The sequence below is a fragment of the Papaver somniferum genome, chromosome 5, assembly GCF_003573695.1.
Source record: "Papaver somniferum cultivar HN1 chromosome 5, ASM357369v1, whole genome shotgun sequence".
NCBI lineage: Eukaryota > Viridiplantae > Streptophyta > Magnoliopsida > Ranunculales > Papaveraceae > Papaver > Papaver somniferum.
Genome location: NC_039362.1, coordinates 172,520,790 through 172,536,751, shown reverse-complemented (window position 1 = coordinate 172,536,751; position 15,962 = coordinate 172,520,790). Strand labels below are relative to the sequence as shown.

Below are 15,962 nucleotides of genomic sequence, written 5' to 3'. Positions count from 1 at the left end.
CTCCATCGCCCAAAGGATTGGTTTTAGCTCATCATGTTGGAAACACGCTCAAAATTCATTTTTATTGCTCAAAGGAGGTGTACAAAAAATGAAATGGAGAAAAATAATTAAAACCGGGTTTGTAACATTTATAATTGTTACAAACCGAGCTGTTACAAAGAACGATAGATAATAACGGCCATTGTCACTGTTCGTTTACGACTACTCCAGTGGTGTCGTTGTTGCTGTAAGAAATATGTCTGTCTTATGGAGTCCAATGTTCTTCGTGTTCTTCCTCTATTGCAGCAGCAGAAAAAGTATTTCGCAGCTCTGTAATCGTCTATGTTATGCTCTAAACTCTACCCAGTCACTCCATTACCCTTCTACAACATCCCAGCAGCCTATTTATACATATTAACAACAAAATATCTCGTCTTGATTGCAAAATATTCTTCATTGTTCTCCATGCAGGGTACAAATTTTCTTCGTCTGATTTTGATTTTCACACGCTCTGCAGCTGTCAAATCTTCATATTTATCTTATACATGCTCCAAATGGTTGCTTAACTCTGTCGTACATGTTTAAAACTCACTACGGCTCATAAAATCCCGTGATTGTCTCACTTTGTACACGTACTCTCTGTTTTCTTCTCTCCGATGATGTAGCCCAAATTCACCGGTTCTGATGGACTTAGCAGACCTGTTAAGCTGAAACAGGCCCAATACAACCAATTGTAGCACTGTAATCTCCCTAGCAGTCGTCCAAAACCAAAACAGCCATTAACGCGTTTATAAAATACGTAACTCCCTGAATTACGTAATCTGAGTTTCCAGCCAATTCTAACCCAAAACATTGATCGTACCATGCCTGTTAAGATCAATCAAGTCGAACCATGAAGTGTCAGCCATTGAGTCTACTTCTAGCACGCCCAAAAATCAAGCCCTAATATGTTCTTCAACTGCAACAGTTTCCCGCCATATTTGAAATTCAAAATGTTGAGGATGAAGTTCCCTGATCTAAAATATGGGCTCCTTTAACAGATGGGGTGCCTGGTGGTGCCCTTACCCAAAGTGAGGGTGCTTTTAACAAATATCCTCCGGGGGTGCCCTGAGCAACTTTTCGAGTCGATTTTTCCAAAAATGTTTATTTCTCAAAAATACCTACAAACACACAAAACACCACAATAAGTACAAAATCGAGTACCAACATAGAGAAAATTGAGGACAACTTAGACAAAAAAATGTGTCTATCATTAAGATGGTCATGATCTACGATAATCTTAGTCGGGGTTCCGTAATCTCTTTTATGTTGAGCCCAAAATAACTAAATTGATTACTTTCGTGATTAGTTTGGTTGTTTGCTTTTCGATTAGATTAATTATAGGCTCTCTTGTAATTAATCTAGTTGTGCTTTCATATATTCCACAAGCTCTTGTGTTGAGTATATGAATGGCTACACTATCATGTTCTATTGGTTAATGTAGTCACGTATTCCGTAAGATTTTCCTTATGTTGAGTACTTGAACGGTTAAGTTAGTTACCTCCATATGATTAACTTAGTCGTAGCCTGTTGCTCCGTGAGTTTACTTATGTTGAGCACTTTCAATTAAATTGATCACTTTTGTGGTTTTGATTTAATTGCGTATTCCAATTAGAATATTCATAGGTTTACTTGTGAGTATTTTGGTTGAGTTTTGGATATAAAAAATCATTCACATGGTTTTTGGTGTCCAAATAAAAATCCTTCTTTCTTTCGAAATTAAGGTCGCTCTTGTTGTTCTTTTGGGAATGACATCAAATGGGGGAGAGTTCTTTTGAACTTGTGTTTAATGGTAATATCTTGTGGGGAGTGCGACTGTGGAATTTTATAGGGGTTATCTTGCGTTTTAAAACTCCTTGATGAATGTTGTTAGCTTCGGATATAAGATTGCATCTAAATTAAGATGATATGTTGTCTTTCTTTTGGTCATGAAATGTCTCTTGTGGAAATTTCCTTATGAACCCATTCTTGTACCTTTGCCAATTTTATTGACAAAAAGGGGGAGAAATATTGTAGGTCACACTACAAATAAATATGGTTTTCGGATCATTGTGTAAGGGGGAGTGGTTTCCATGATCGAAATGGAGTATTGACTAAGGGGGAGTGATACATATCACCATAGTATTATTGTTAAAGTCGTGATGCAATTGGACTTTGATGTTCATAATAATACTATGACACTGTATAATAATGATCGAGAATCTCGATTTCTCTCATTGTTATAGCTACCGATATTCAACAACGGTGATACTAAACTTACAACCTTTGGGATCATTGGAGTACTTGAAAGGACGAAGATTTCAAGGAACGTTGAAGATTGGACTATGGAATAGGAGCCACTAAAGTTTATCTTTTTTGTATTCCATATATATTAATAGTTTTGTCACTAAAATTGACAAAGGGGGAGATTGTTAGAGCATAGATCGGTCAACCTCGCATGCGTTTCTATATCAAGCATGTTTGTCAATCTTAGTGATCAAAACTATAAAGTTTTGATTTCTAGCATATTAGCTAAGTCTCGGACTAGGATAGGAAAAGTGTAGTTGAGCTCAAGGACTTCATGGTGATTCAACGAAAACGACGAAGATCTACACCAAAGAACCGTGGAACTTCATCAACAAAAAGGTATGTGAAGACTTGAACTTATCTATCACTCGAAAGTCTATCTATTCTTCTCCTACTTCTTGTGGGACAAAAATCGTATGCTATATTGACTAGATCATATACACTTGATATTTCGAGATGAGTATTCATTGCTTATCTTTTACTCGAAATCATGTGTTGGTAAAGCGTTTCGTTTTGATCAGGTTTACCTTCACCTAGTGACGAAAGTCATGAAAGTTTCAATCACTTTGGAAAATGCTCTGACGAGAAAGGTCTGTTATTCTTCACGACTGAATATCGCCTTCTGAGAATATTTCAATGATTGGAATGAGAGTTTAGATTATATAACCATGTATTCCTTGAACCGAAGTTTTCGAACTTTGTTGATAAAGAGAAATCGGTAGGATGGTGGAATTGCCTTGCCAAGTCCGCGAACTGACAAAAGTTCTCGACCGAGAATTTCTGCTGGGATTTCCAAAACTCGTTTGTGTTTTAAGTCCGCGAACTGGCGGAAGTTCTCGACCCGAGAATTTCTGCTGAGTTTGGAAAACTCAACCGATTAACTTAAGTCCGCGAACTTGTTTGTGAGCTTAAGAGGTTATGATCTAAAGATGTTCTCTGAACATGAAACATTAATTATTAAGGAATTGTTTATGCAAACCGTGGCTATAATGTTCATGAGCCGATTATAATCGAATCGAATCATCTTTGTTTCAATTGTGTCTTGTGTAGTTACATAAGATATCATAGCAATTGAACAACTCTTAACTAGTTCATTTGAGTCAATTGGACTAGTTATGGTGAAGAATAACATGATTAATATGAGATGCTCATATGGTTGACCTTTTGGGTTATCATTTTGAACCAACATACGTGTAATCGTTTGTGCATGGTTTTCTCAAACCCAGTAAACGTATACCCAAGTGTGTGTGACAAGATATGTCTTTCGATCTAACGGTTGAGATATATTGGCTTGAATCTAAATCAGGTTTTCATCTAACGTTGGGTAGAGTTTGATTTGTACCTAAGGCAAAACCCTGATTTGAAAGGCTATATATAGGAGACATCTAGCTAGAGAAAAACTTAATCTCCACACGTCTGTGTGATACTAGTGCAATCGCTAGAGTCGATCTCCATTAACCTTTGATTTTCTTCTCTAAAATCAGGTTAACGACTTAAAAACTTCATTGGGATTGTGAAGCCAGACCGATACTACTTTATCGTAATTGTGTGATCTGATCTTGCATTTTCTATCGTACGAATACAATCGATTGATTGGCTTGAGATCGTGATAGTTCTCCGATAGGCAAGATAAAGAAGTCACAAACATCTTCGTCTCACTCTTTGTGATTCCTCGACAAACCGCCTGTGTAGTCAGGAAGGATTTTAGAGAGGTGATTGATTAATCTAGGATGTTCTTCGGGAATATAAGTCCGGATTATCAATGGGTTCCTATTACCTTGATTTTATATCTAAAGACGGAACAAAACCTAGGGTTTATTTGTGGGAGACAGATTTATCCTTTTGATAGACTTTTCTGTGTGAGACAGATTTGTTTATTATCAAGTCTGTGATTTTGGGTTGCAACAACTCTTAGTTGTGGGTGAGATCAGCTAAGGGAATCAAGTACGCAGTGTCCTGCTGGGATCAGAGGCGTAGGTGTACAATTGTACCTTGTATCAGTGGGAGATTGGTAGGGGTTCAACTATAGATCAGTCCGAAGTTAGTTTTCAGTAGGCTAGTGTCTATAGCGGCTTAATACAGTGTGTATTCAATTTCGACTAGGTCCTGGGGTTTTTCTGCATTTGCGGTTTGCTCGTTAACAAAAATTTTGGTGTCTGTGTTATTTCTTTTCCGCATTATATTTTATATAATTGAAATACTACAGGTTGTGCGTTCGTGATCATCAATGGAAATCCAACCTTTGGTTGTTGATTGATATTGATTGATCCTTCGACATTGGTCTTTGGTACCGTCCAAGTTATTCCTTGTATTTGATAAAGACTCGCTATTGATTTTAGATTGAGTAGAAATCAAATCAAGAGAGAGATATTAAAACTCATTGAGATACTTTTATCTAGATTGAGCCTGACTGTCTAGTTGATTCTCTAACAAAGTATTTCGGAGTTAGTCCATACAGATTGCTAATCGAAATATTGGGTGGTGTTGTTAGACCCCCTCTTTTTCACTATGCCAACCACATCCCCCCGCCAAGGCATGCCAACCATGCCATCCGCATCACTGTGCCAATGGAATGCCATGCCAGCCACGTCTCCGCGCCAAGGCATGCCAACCGTGCCAGCCGCACCACTGTGCCAATGGCATGCCATGCCAGCCACGTCTCCGCGCCAAGGCATGCAAACCATGCCATACGCACCACTGTTCCAATGGCATGCCATGCCAACCACGTCTCCGCGCCAAGGAATGCCAACCATGCCCGCCGCACCATTGTGCCAATGGCATGCCATGCCAGCCACGTCTCCGCGCCAAGGTATGCCAACAACACCAGCCGCACCACTGTGCCAATGGCATTGCAGCCACCTAGCCGCACCACTATCCCAATGGCATTCCGGCCATGCCACATATGTCAATGGAATGCCAGCCACCTTGCCGCCCCATACCATGCCGGCCTTCCCTTTGCGGCTACCAAAACAAAGGCTTGCGACGATCAACGACCATCCTTCCATCTAAGATGCCAATCTTAGCCGTCCAAGGCCGCCAACCAACGCATGGTAACCTTTGGTCCAACGCCAAAACCCTAGTTTTGTCCACGCTTAAGACGCGCCAAAGCATGCCGGCCATGCCACATGTGCCAATGGCATGCCAGCCACCTTTCCGCGCCATACCATGCCGGCCTTCTATTCACGGATGCTAAAACGAAGGCGTGCGACAATCAACGACCACCCTTCCATCTTAGATGCAAATATCAGCCGTCCAAGGTCACCAACCAACGCATGGTAACCTTTAGCACAACTCCAAATCCCTAGTTTTGGTCATGCCAAAGCTGCGCCAAGGCATGACGGCCATGCCACATGTGCCAATGGCATGCCAGCCACCTTGCCGCGCCATACCATGCTGGCCTTCCCTTCACGGCTGCTAAAACGAAGGCGTGCGACAATCCACGACCACCCTTCCATCTTAAATGCAAATCTTAGCCGTCCAAGGTAACCAACCAACGCATGGTAACCTTTATCCACGCCTAAGCCGCGTCAAGGCATGTCGGCCATGCCACATGTGCCAATGGCATGCCAGCCACCTTGCCGCGCCATACCATGCCGGTTTTCCCTTCACGGCTGCTAAAACGAAAGCGTGCGACAATCAACGGTCACCCTTCCATCTTAGATGCAAATCTTAGCCGTCCAAGGTCACAACCAACGCATGGTAACCTTTGGCCCAAAACCCTATTTTGGTCCTAAACCGCGCCAAGGCATGCCGACCATGCCACATGTGCCAATGGCATGCCGCGCCTAAGCCATGCCATGCCGGCCTTGCCTTCACGACTGCTAAAACGCAGGCGTGCGACGATTAACGTCCACCCTTCTATCTTAGATGCAAATCTTAGCCGTCCAAGGTCACCAACCAACGCATGATAACGTTTGACCCAAAACCCTAGTTTTGCAGCGCCTAAGCCATGCCATGCCGACCTTCCCTTTGCGGCTGCCAAAACGAAGGCTTGAGACGATCAACGACCATCCATCCATCTTAGATGCAAATCTTAGCCGTCCAAGGTCGCCAACCAACGCATGGTAACTTTTATCCCAACGCCAAAATCCTAGTTTTGGCCACGCCTAAACCGCGCCAAGGCATGTCGGCCATGCCACATGTGCCAATGGCATGCCGACCACATTTTCGCACCATACCATGTCGTCCTTCCCTTTACGGCTGCCAAAACGAAGACTTGCGATGATCGACGGCCACCTTTCCATCTAAAATGCATATCTTATCTGTCTAAGGTTACCAACCAACGCATGGAAACTTTTGTCCCGACACCAAGCCATAGTTTTGGTCGCGCCCAAACAACGCCAAAACCCTAACTTTTGGCCGCGCCTAAACTATGTCATATTAAATCCATGTCGTCCATGCTTTCATGCCACTGGCTACCAAACGTAGGGTTGCAATAATCGACGACTACCTTTCCTCTCAAAATGCAAAATCTCGACCGTCGAAGGTCACCGCCGAGCCGGCAAGTCTCCCAAGCTCAACTTGCCAAACAACAACAACATGCTATATGTTTTCCACGAAAACACTCGAGACATCAACACATGTCACAAACTGGGGGATTCTCATTGGGTATTGGTTTGGAGGTTTACAGCGTGCGGCGTACACTACGCCCGTTACAAGACAGTGTCATAAGGATGAGGCGGTTAGTAAATACAAGGAATAATGGTGGAACGCTTTCTTTTATGAAACATCAATTCCAGGAGGTTACCACCTCCTCCCATTTACTCATCCGTTTTTCCATCTCGTACTAGACCAGAGTACGTTTCACTTCGACTTGTATAAATAGGTCTTACCTATTTCCACCGAACAACAAGTTCAGGTCAGGATCATACAACACTCAGAAAATATTTGCTAGCTTTCTATCGATTAGCTTCCCACTTCTGATACAAGTCGTGAAACAACTACTCTTCCAGAATCAACTATTCTGGTCTCAACACTCTCTTCGCTTCCCTCCCAAAAACCAACCCTTCTCCTTCACTTTGTGACCGAAACAAGTATGGAACGACCATTTCTTGGTTTAGGCCGGATTCGTACAGATTGATCTCTCGAATCCAAAGTACTCCCTTGCAGTACATTGTTTAGGGTTTAAACTCGTTTCTCACCCACACACCCGAAATTACCAAAATCAGCAGAAATCATTTTCACCCTCAAAGAATTGGCGACCACAGTGGGAGATCAATCTCTCGGTTCCAATACCAATTTCTAGTATCCCCCTTTATAAATCATGTGCTTTTCCAGAAACAGAAGTTCTACTTCAGAAAAAATTAACTTTTTAACTTTTAGAAGTCATTTTCAAGTTCTATGCTCAAACTGACTATCTAACTTTTGACTTCTAGAAGTCGAAAAGTAACTTCTAAATGCACGTCCAAACCCGCGGTCGGCTTTACTGTTCTTGTTATAATTATGGGCTCCAACTAAAGCCCAAAAATGAAAAGATCCACAATCATTTTCCACTCCATTCCATCCTTCCCTTATCAACTCAGCCTATTCATGGTCCTCTCGAATTTGACGAGAGAGTAGAGAAATAAAAGTCCAGTTTCAGGGTTCAGTGATGGCGGGAATCACTACATTCAGTACTTCATCATCATCATCATGTCTTCGTTATTCATCATCATCAGGAGCTGCAACAACACTTTCATTATCATCTAATAAACCATTTATTCTCCCAATGCGTTTATCTACACCTAAATTCACTCCTCTCCGTCACAAATTCACCAAAATTCTGTCTTTTACTAGTAATGATATCAAAGTTGGTGCTAGTATTGAAGTTGATGGTGCCCCTTGGAAAGTTCTTGGTAATTTAGTAACCGAAAACATTTCCATTTCATTTCTTTAGGGTTTTTCAATTTCAATTACTATGAATTTGAGTTTAATTTAGGGTTTTTCGATGTGTTAATCTGATTATGATGATGGGTTTTTGTGTTTGTAGAGTTCCTTCATGTGAAACCAGGGAAAGGAGCTGCGTTTGTGAGGACCAAGATTAGGAATTATGTTACTGGAAGTACTGTTGAAAAGACTTTTCGAGCTGGAATTTCGGTAAATTTCATTCGATTTCTTTGTGTATTTAGAAGGATATGTATTGAGATTGCGAATGATTTTTAGGATAGTTGTGTATGAATTCATTGTATTGGAAATTTGGAATGAAATACGACGCGTATGAAGTGTTTTGTGTAGTATTGAATTGTGTTGTTTGATGACAAAATACTAGTGTCTGACTCAATTTTGGATGTCGTCTAGATGAGTGAAGCTGATGTCGCGAAGGAGACTAAGCAATACACTTACAAAGAGGGTGCTCAATTTGTGTTCATGGACCTGGTACTCCACATCCCTGTTGTTCTTATGCTCTTGATTTTACTGAAAACATATCGTTTTATTCGCACTAGTTCTTAAGACTTAAAGTTCATGGACCTGGTACTGCACATACCTTGTTCTGTAGCAAAGTTGTTTATTGAGTTTTTGATTGTTGTATGAATGGCAGACTACGTATGAGGAAATTCGTTTGAATGACTCCGATGTGGGTGACAAGAAGAAGTGGCTGAAAGAAGGAATGGACTGCATTATGCACTTCTGGAAGGGAAAGGTAACTTTGTCCATTCTGTTATTATCAATTTTTGATCGCACAGAAGGAATGGCTAATATGTTAAGCTATGTATTCATGATTGTTTGTAACTTCAATGCAGTGTATCGACTTTGAACTTCCAATCACAGTTAAGATGAAGGTGATTCAAACTGATCCTGGCCTTAAAGGTGACACTGCACAAGGTGGATCAAAGCCAGCAACTGTCGACACTGGTGCTACAGTGAGTGTTCCTTTGTTCATTAACACTGGCGACGACATATTGGTGGACACTAGAACCGGGAATTACATGGGCAGGGAAAAGTAGTTTTGAAACTTCTGGTTTTTTGTAAGCACCCCATTTTGTCGCCAAGATTTACGTATTTTTGTGTACCCATACGCGAGCAGAGTAGTAGTATAACAGAGAGAAGGGGTGTTGTTTCTTAATCTTATTTATTATGCAGTTCTTCTTGGTACTATTTTGAGGCCCAACGGAACAAACATTCAGAGTTCAGTTCAGTGTTATCTTCTTTATATAATATATGAATATCGTTTCTTAAAGCTGTAAATGAAAGGCATGGATTGCTAATTTCTTGTTCTGAATTTGGTATTTTTTTTTCATACCAGAACAGCTCTGTGGTTGACTGAACAAACATAATTTCAGTTCACCATCACCAAAGTGGCTGTAGTTTAGTGGTAAGAATTCCACGTTGTGGCCGTGGAGACCTGGGCTCGAATCTCAGCAGCCACAATTTTTTTTTATTTTTCCTTTATTCTCATTTTCCCTCTTGGCCCAAAGTGTAAGCAAATATCTGATTCTTTTCATGATTTATTCACCCGACCCGAGTCTTTTGCTGTACAGTTTTGGTGATCTGGTAATCCAATCCCACTTTTAGTTCAACCCATCAGCACCACCACCACCACCATAACCAGGTACATAAGCTTTTAATATGAACTTTGGGGTTTCAACTTCAACTGTGCAAAATTCCACTTCTTCAATATGAACTTCAACTGTTTGACAAAATACCCCAATGAAAAAAAATTCTAACTAAAACTATTCTCATCATCTTAATTACTTTTGTTTTCGTCGATCCATCTTTTCCATATTTATATTATATGCAATGGATAAACAACACCCATGCATTGCTTGGGTTCCAAACCTTTGGGATAGGTGTCGTAATTTATGTACAAGGAGAAGGAATAAAAGAAGATCTAAAGATTGTCGTCATTTAATGACAAGAAATAAAAATAAAGCAAAGGATCTTGTTCAAGCAGCAATCGAGGAGGAGAGTCCTATTCCTGTTGTTGATATCAATATCATTACCAACAAACTTACTGCTACACTTCCAGCAAAGGATTGTTGTGCACCTCCTCCTTCAAAAGTCTATGAATGTGTTCCAGTAATTGAGAAGGCTCGTCCTCTCCCTGATCTCCCTCTAGATATCATCGTCACAGACATATTTACTAGACTACCAGCAGAGTGCATCTTCCAGCTTTGGCAGCAAACTAATTCAAGTGATGTATTATATGACTACTTCACCATAAACGCCAATTTTATCCGGGCGCACTTAGACCGAGGCTTCCGAGCTATTACTCCCACCATTGTGATCCAATCTCTTACGCAATACGTGGGCAATGTCGTCAAACTTTTTATTTCTGAAGATGGTACAGCTGAGAACTTTAAGGCTGCAACAAGCTTGGATCTACTTGGTTCATGTAATAATCCGTATAATTGCAAGGCGCCGTTTTCAGAAGAACAAGCAACTCATCTCGGTTCATGTCATGGGTTTCTTATATTCGAATGCTTGCTGATTCACTTTTCAGCGGTTTTCCGTATTTGGAATCCGATTACAAAAGAGCAAGTAATTCTTGCTCCTAGAAGATATACTCCTGTCCGTGTCTGTGGATTTTACTTCCATCCGCTTAAGAAGGAATACGAAGTGGTTTGTGTACGTACGTCGCGTACTAAACCAAGATGGGATTTTCAGATTCTTAGTTTGAGAACCAAGAGTAAAAGAGGTGTTGGTACCTGCTATTATGGTCCAAGTATCAAAAAACCGGCCTCTGTATTTGTTAATGGGACACTTTACTGGATGGTTTATATGTTTATGCCCCAAGCCTATCTGACTCAACATATACACCGAGGAAATTAGCACCATGGAAGTGCCATCTAATCGTGAATTACCGAGTTGGAAATGCCTTGAAGAAGTGTTTCATCTCTTTGAGATGGAAGGCCATTTATGCGCATTTGATTCTCTGTCAAATGAAAATATGGCCTACATATGGGAGTTTAACTATGATACTCAACGTTGGGTTTGGAAATACTCAATGGCGCCTCCAAAGAGCGGTTACTGGAAATTATTATCAAGAATTGAGTACATCAAGATGACAGGGGAATTGATAACATATGTTAGCGGGAAGGGAATATCATATGTTTACAATCTACGTTCATGCCGTTGGAAGCCGTTTGAAAAGAAGGGATTTGAAGGTGATAACTTGACAGTAACAACAGGTCATATCAATAGTCTCGTCTCTTTGGATGCTGGGGACTCGGTTATACATATAGAACGGTAGATATATATATATAGAACATGCATGCATGATTTCTGATTAATAATTGAATGAAGGGATTTTTAACAAACTGCCACACTTGCAAATCCCGATTCAAGAAAATGCCACCGTTTTTTTCAGAGTTTATCAAATGCCACAACCGTTAGATATTCCGTCAGGGCCCACTAACTCGGTCTATAATCATTGAAAAAGTCAATACAACGTGTCAACATTACCTAACTACCCTTGAATTCGTGTTGGTCCAAACTCGACAATGACTCACACTATTAGGTCGATTTGAATCAGTCACAAGAAGCAACATTACCTAACTACACTTGAATTCTCTTTCTCTTTCCTTTCTTCTCTTCCTTCTCCTTCTTCTTTTTCTCCGGCGTTCCAGAGATGAAATCTCTGTTGAGAAAACCTTGCAGAAAATTAGTGAAACCAATCAACCGAGTGTGGTGCTGATGAGTTCATAGTTGGGTTTGGTTAGAATCCACGATTGAGTTGAAGCGAAGTGTTTCTGTGAAGGTTAGAGTTTGATGTTGAGTTTATTTGGAATTGATAAGCTAAACGGGATGTTAACAGATGAAGATCAAAGGGTTATTGCTAAATTGAAGTTGTAGTATTGTCTTGAAGAAGAATTGAGATGTTAATGAAATTGTGAAGAAATTAGGGTTCCTGAAATGAATTTCGAGATTCAATTAAGGGTGAATAAGAAAGAATTAAAGGATGGGTTGAATAGATAGGAAGATTTTGATGGATGAATTGAGTTTGATTGAGAGAATAGAATATTTGGGAATTGAATTAGGGTTGGTTAAGAACTGATGTTGATGGATGAACTGAATTGAGGGTTTAGATGATTAATTGGAGGTGGGTTTGATCTGAATTGAGAGTTACGGTTGGAGACTAGCTTAAGTTCAATAGTTAGAGTTTGTATTTGGAACTCAAATGAATTATGAAGTTATCTGGGATGAACTGGATGGTGCTTGAGTAAATGAGTTTGAGGTAATTGTTCTTCTTTATGAATTTTGTTTAAGTTATGCAGTTTTGTTGTTGAATTTATGGACGTATCTATAGACAGTGAATTGAGATGGATAAGATGGGTATGGTGGTTATGACATGAAGCCATGATTACAGTTTAGAATTTAGGGTTTGAATGTATGTTGTTGGTGTTGTCTATGCAGATGGAAGCACTGGTGGAATTGAGATTTAACAGAAGGAAAGACAAATTTGAAGCTCCTGTTGTTGTTGACTGATCGAATGGACATTAAGCTCACTGCCATGGAATGAATGGGTCTGTGATAAAGAGGGGTTTTGAGTTGAGGTAGTGATTCATAGGCATGGTCCTAGTAGTGTTGTGAGATGATTGTGCTGTGAATGTGTTTGAGTTTGAGTTATGGGTTGCAGAGAAGAATTTAGGGCTCAAGATAGAAATTGAATGTGTTTGTGTTAGATTGAATCATTGCAGGGACACGATAAGTTTATTGGATGTTAGAGAACTGAAAAGAATGAAGCAGCGATGGAAGTATAGATGAATGTTAGGAATTTGCAGGGAAAATGGCTGAAATTAATTTGCCTGAGAAAAGCGCAGAAAACAGCTGAAACTCGATCTAATCTTTGTTATGTTGAATCAACTCGGTACCGGCGATGGCTTATTCTGGTTAGCACGATGACCGATCCAACCATCCAACTCAGACCGACAATGACTTACACTGTTCAAAATAAGGAATGGGTTTGGTGAGTTGGTGACAGATTTGAGGGTGTATATGTCTTTTACTAAGCTGGATAAATGCCACCTATGCATTAACTGATGGCAACAACTTTTTTGGATGGAAAAGGTCAAACGTGTGGCATTAAATAAACTCTGGAAAAAACGATGGCGTTTTCTTAAACTGCAAATTGGAAGTGTGGCACTTTATTAAAATCCCCTTAAATGAAACACCTTCCTAACTCTCTTGTCGGTTAAAAACTCCTCCTGTTCATTAATTTTAGTCTTTTCATGCATTTGTAATTTGAGTTCCACATTACATGATGCTCTGTGACTTCATCAATATGTATGTGTTTGTATTTGTTAGACAAACAGGTTTCAAGCTTTCATGTGTCCTCATGCTGTTTTCCAGTCCCATTGGGTTTAATGTTGAAGGATTCTCAAAGATAAAGAAAATATAAAAAAATGGGAGGAGAGGAGCTTATAAGCTGAGAAGTTAATGAGAGGTTACCTCAACGAGCTCATCTTTGGTCTTCATGGCAGAACAGCTCTGGCCTCTGTCGTCAGTTGAACAAAACTTTTGAGATCTGAGTAAACACGGGACTGTTTTGTTTAAGTTATGTTTGCACCATTGTCACCAATGTGGCTGTAGTTTAGTGGTAAGAATTCCACGTTGTGGCCGTGGAGACCTGGGCTCGAATCCCAGCAGCCACAGTATCTTTTTTCTCTTTCGCATTTTTATTTTTCTTCTTAGCTACTTCTACCTTTGGCCAAAGATGTAATTCTTTTCGTTTCTCCCATTAGAACCAATACAGAAGAAGAAGAAAGCAATAGTTTTTACATTGCTTGTCGAGGGTTGCTGCTAAATTTTTTGTTTGAAGATATTCTAGTGCTGGTTATCTACAAAGGCACTGTTGGTAAGCATTGTTTGATTTCTGTTTCATGAATCCTTCGTATTGAATGAATATTGTAAAACCCGGAGTCTGTACACTAAATGTTTGTTAAATTAACTAAGAGAATTCTTGGTTGATTTTTATATCTGATCAATAATGGGTAAGCAACATCCATGCATTGCTTGGGTTCCAATCCTTTGGGATAAAAGGAGTAAAACAAAATCAAAGGATTGTGCTCAAGCGATTAAGGAGGAGGGTCCTATTAATCTTAATCATGTTGTTGGTACCATCACCAACACACTTACTGCTAGACTTTCAGCAAAGGATTGGGCACGAGTTCGAGCAGAAATCCGTGCATTTGAGAAGGGTCGTCCTCTCCCTGATCTTCCTTTAGATATCATCGTCACCAACATATTTACTAGACTTCCAGCAAAGTGCATCTTCCAGCTTTGGCAGCAAACTAATTCAAATGACGCATTGTATGGCTTAATCATGAATTCCAACTTTGTTCATATGCACCTAGACCGAGGAGGGCGAACTAATACTCCTCCAACCATTGTGATGCAATCTCTTACGCAATCCGTTGGGAATGTCATCAAACTTTTTCTTTCTGAAGATGGTAGAGCCGAGAGCATTAAGGCTGCAACAAGCTTGGATCTTCGTTCATGTAATAGTGCATATAATTGCGAGGGGCCGTTTACTCTTTGCGGTTCATGTGATGGGTTTCTTTTATTCAGGTGCGTAATTGGTCCAGAGCTTTTCTGTATTTGGAATCCGATTACAAAAGAACAAGTAATTGTGACTCCTGATCACCCAGGATATACTACTACTACTCGTGTATGTGGATTTTACTTCCATCCACTTACAAAAGAATACGAAGTAGTTTGTGTACATCAGTTAGCTTGGAAACCGATGTGGGAGTTTCAGATTATTAGTTTAAGAACTAAACGTAAAAGAAGTGTTGGTACCTGCCATTATTGTCCAAGTAGCGTAAAAACGGCGCATGTATTTATTAACGGAACATTTTACTGGATGGTTGATTCCGTCATGTATAGGTTTGATAACGGTGTTTCCCCGAGCCTATCACATTCAATATTGTCATTTAATATAGAAACCGAGGAATTTGGCACCATGGAAGTTGTTAAGCCATCTAACTGTCAGGTACCTAATTCGGATTGCCTTGAAGATGTGTTTCAACTTTTCGAGTTGGAAGGCCGTTTATGCCTATTTGATTCTTTGTCAATTACCAACGGGGCGTTCATATGGGATCTTAACTACGATACCAAACGATGGGTTAAAAAGCACTCGATAACGTCTCCGGAGAATCGTTACTGAAATTTATACTCAGAAGTCGAAAACATCAAGATGACAGGAGAATTGATAGCATATGATAGTGAGTGCAAACATACAACACCGTATGTTTACAATCTACGTTCAGGTATTTGGAGGCGGTTTAAAAGGGAGGGATTTGAAGGTGATGAATTCACAATAACATCAACTCGTATCAACAGTCTCGTCTCTTTGGATGCTGCAGATTCAGTTATACCAATAGAATGGTAGCTAGGATAGATTGAAGATTAACATCATGAATTAATTCAGATCAATCAATAGTTAAATATACAACTTCCATTCTTAATGTTTATTTTGAGTATACTAGCTCTTGTCGGCTAAAAACTCCTACACATTCATTTTTCATATTTGTGATTTTAGTTCAACATTATGTTTCACATGCATGATGTTGTGTTAGTTGCTTCATTAGTATATGCGTTTTGGGTTTGTTGTCATACATATGATGGTATGATCCAGGTTGCGAAACAAAGAAAAGCTTGGTGCAAACTACTTTATAACCCTAAATTTATTAGGGATCAGGATCACCTTAACCATAACAAGAATAAAAACCCTAGGCTCA

General features: G+C 39.9%; 3 protein-coding genes and 2 non-coding genes across 5 annotated transcripts; all 5 read left to right on the top strand.

The window, feature by feature from the left end:
• The first annotated feature begins 7,801 nt into the window (after positions 1 to 7,801).
• Positions 7,802 to 9,468, top strand: LOC113283663 (elongation factor P-like). Its single transcript, XM_026532994.1, has 5 exons — positions 7,802 to 8,138; positions 8,273 to 8,379; positions 8,581 to 8,658; positions 8,822 to 8,923; positions 9,024 to 9,468. The coding sequence occupies exons 1-5, from the start codon at positions 7,895 to 7,897 to the stop codon at positions 9,225 to 9,227; spliced, it is 735 nt and encodes a 244-aa protein (XP_026388779.1). The 5' UTR covers positions 7,802 to 7,894; the 3' UTR covers positions 9,228 to 9,468.
• Positions 9,469 to 9,578: 110 nt separating this feature from the next.
• Positions 9,579 to 9,650, top strand: TRNAH-GUG. Its single transcript has one exon. It is a non-coding gene; the product is annotated as a tRNA-His (tRNA).
• Positions 9,651 to 10,131: 481 nt separating this feature from the next.
• Positions 10,132 to 11,052, top strand: LOC113280078. The gene has a single exon (XM_026528725.1). It carries the CDS (start codon positions 10,132 to 10,134, stop codon positions 11,050 to 11,052), a length of 921 nt encoding a protein of 306 aa, XP_026384510.1.
• Positions 11,053 to 13,802: 2,750 nt separating this feature from the next.
• TRNAH-GUG lies at positions 13,803 to 13,874 on the top strand. Its single transcript has one exon. It is a non-coding gene; the product is annotated as a tRNA-His (tRNA).
• Positions 13,875 to 14,209: 335 nt separating this feature from the next.
• LOC113280077 (F-box protein At3g07870-like) lies at positions 14,210 to 15,388 on the top strand. The gene has a single exon (XM_026528724.1). It carries the CDS (start codon positions 14,210 to 14,212, stop codon positions 15,386 to 15,388), a length of 1,179 nt encoding a protein of 392 aa, XP_026384509.1.
• The last annotated feature ends 574 nt before the right edge of the window (positions 15,389 to 15,962 follow it).

Bases quoted from the DNA above. Each gene is read 5' to 3' on its own strand.
- LOC113283663 (XM_026532994.1), top strand. From the start codon at position 7,895: ATGGCGGGAATCACTACATTCAGTACTTCATCATCATCATCATGTCTT. The intron at 8,659-8,821 runs GTACTCCACATC...TATGAATGGCAG, and splicing joins AATTTGTGTTCATGGACCTG to ACTACGTATGAGGAAATTCG. The intron at 8,924-9,023 runs GTAACTTTGTCC...ACTTCAATGCAG, and splicing joins TGCACTTCTGGAAGGGAAAG to TGTATCGACTTTGAACTTCC.
- LOC113280077 (XM_026528724.1), top strand. From the start codon at position 14,210: ATGGGTAAGCAACATCCATGCATTGCTTGGGTTCCAATCCTTTGGGAT.
- LOC113280078 (XM_026528725.1), top strand. From the start codon at position 10,132: ATGACAAGAAATAAAAATAAAGCAAAGGATCTTGTTCAAGCAGCAATC.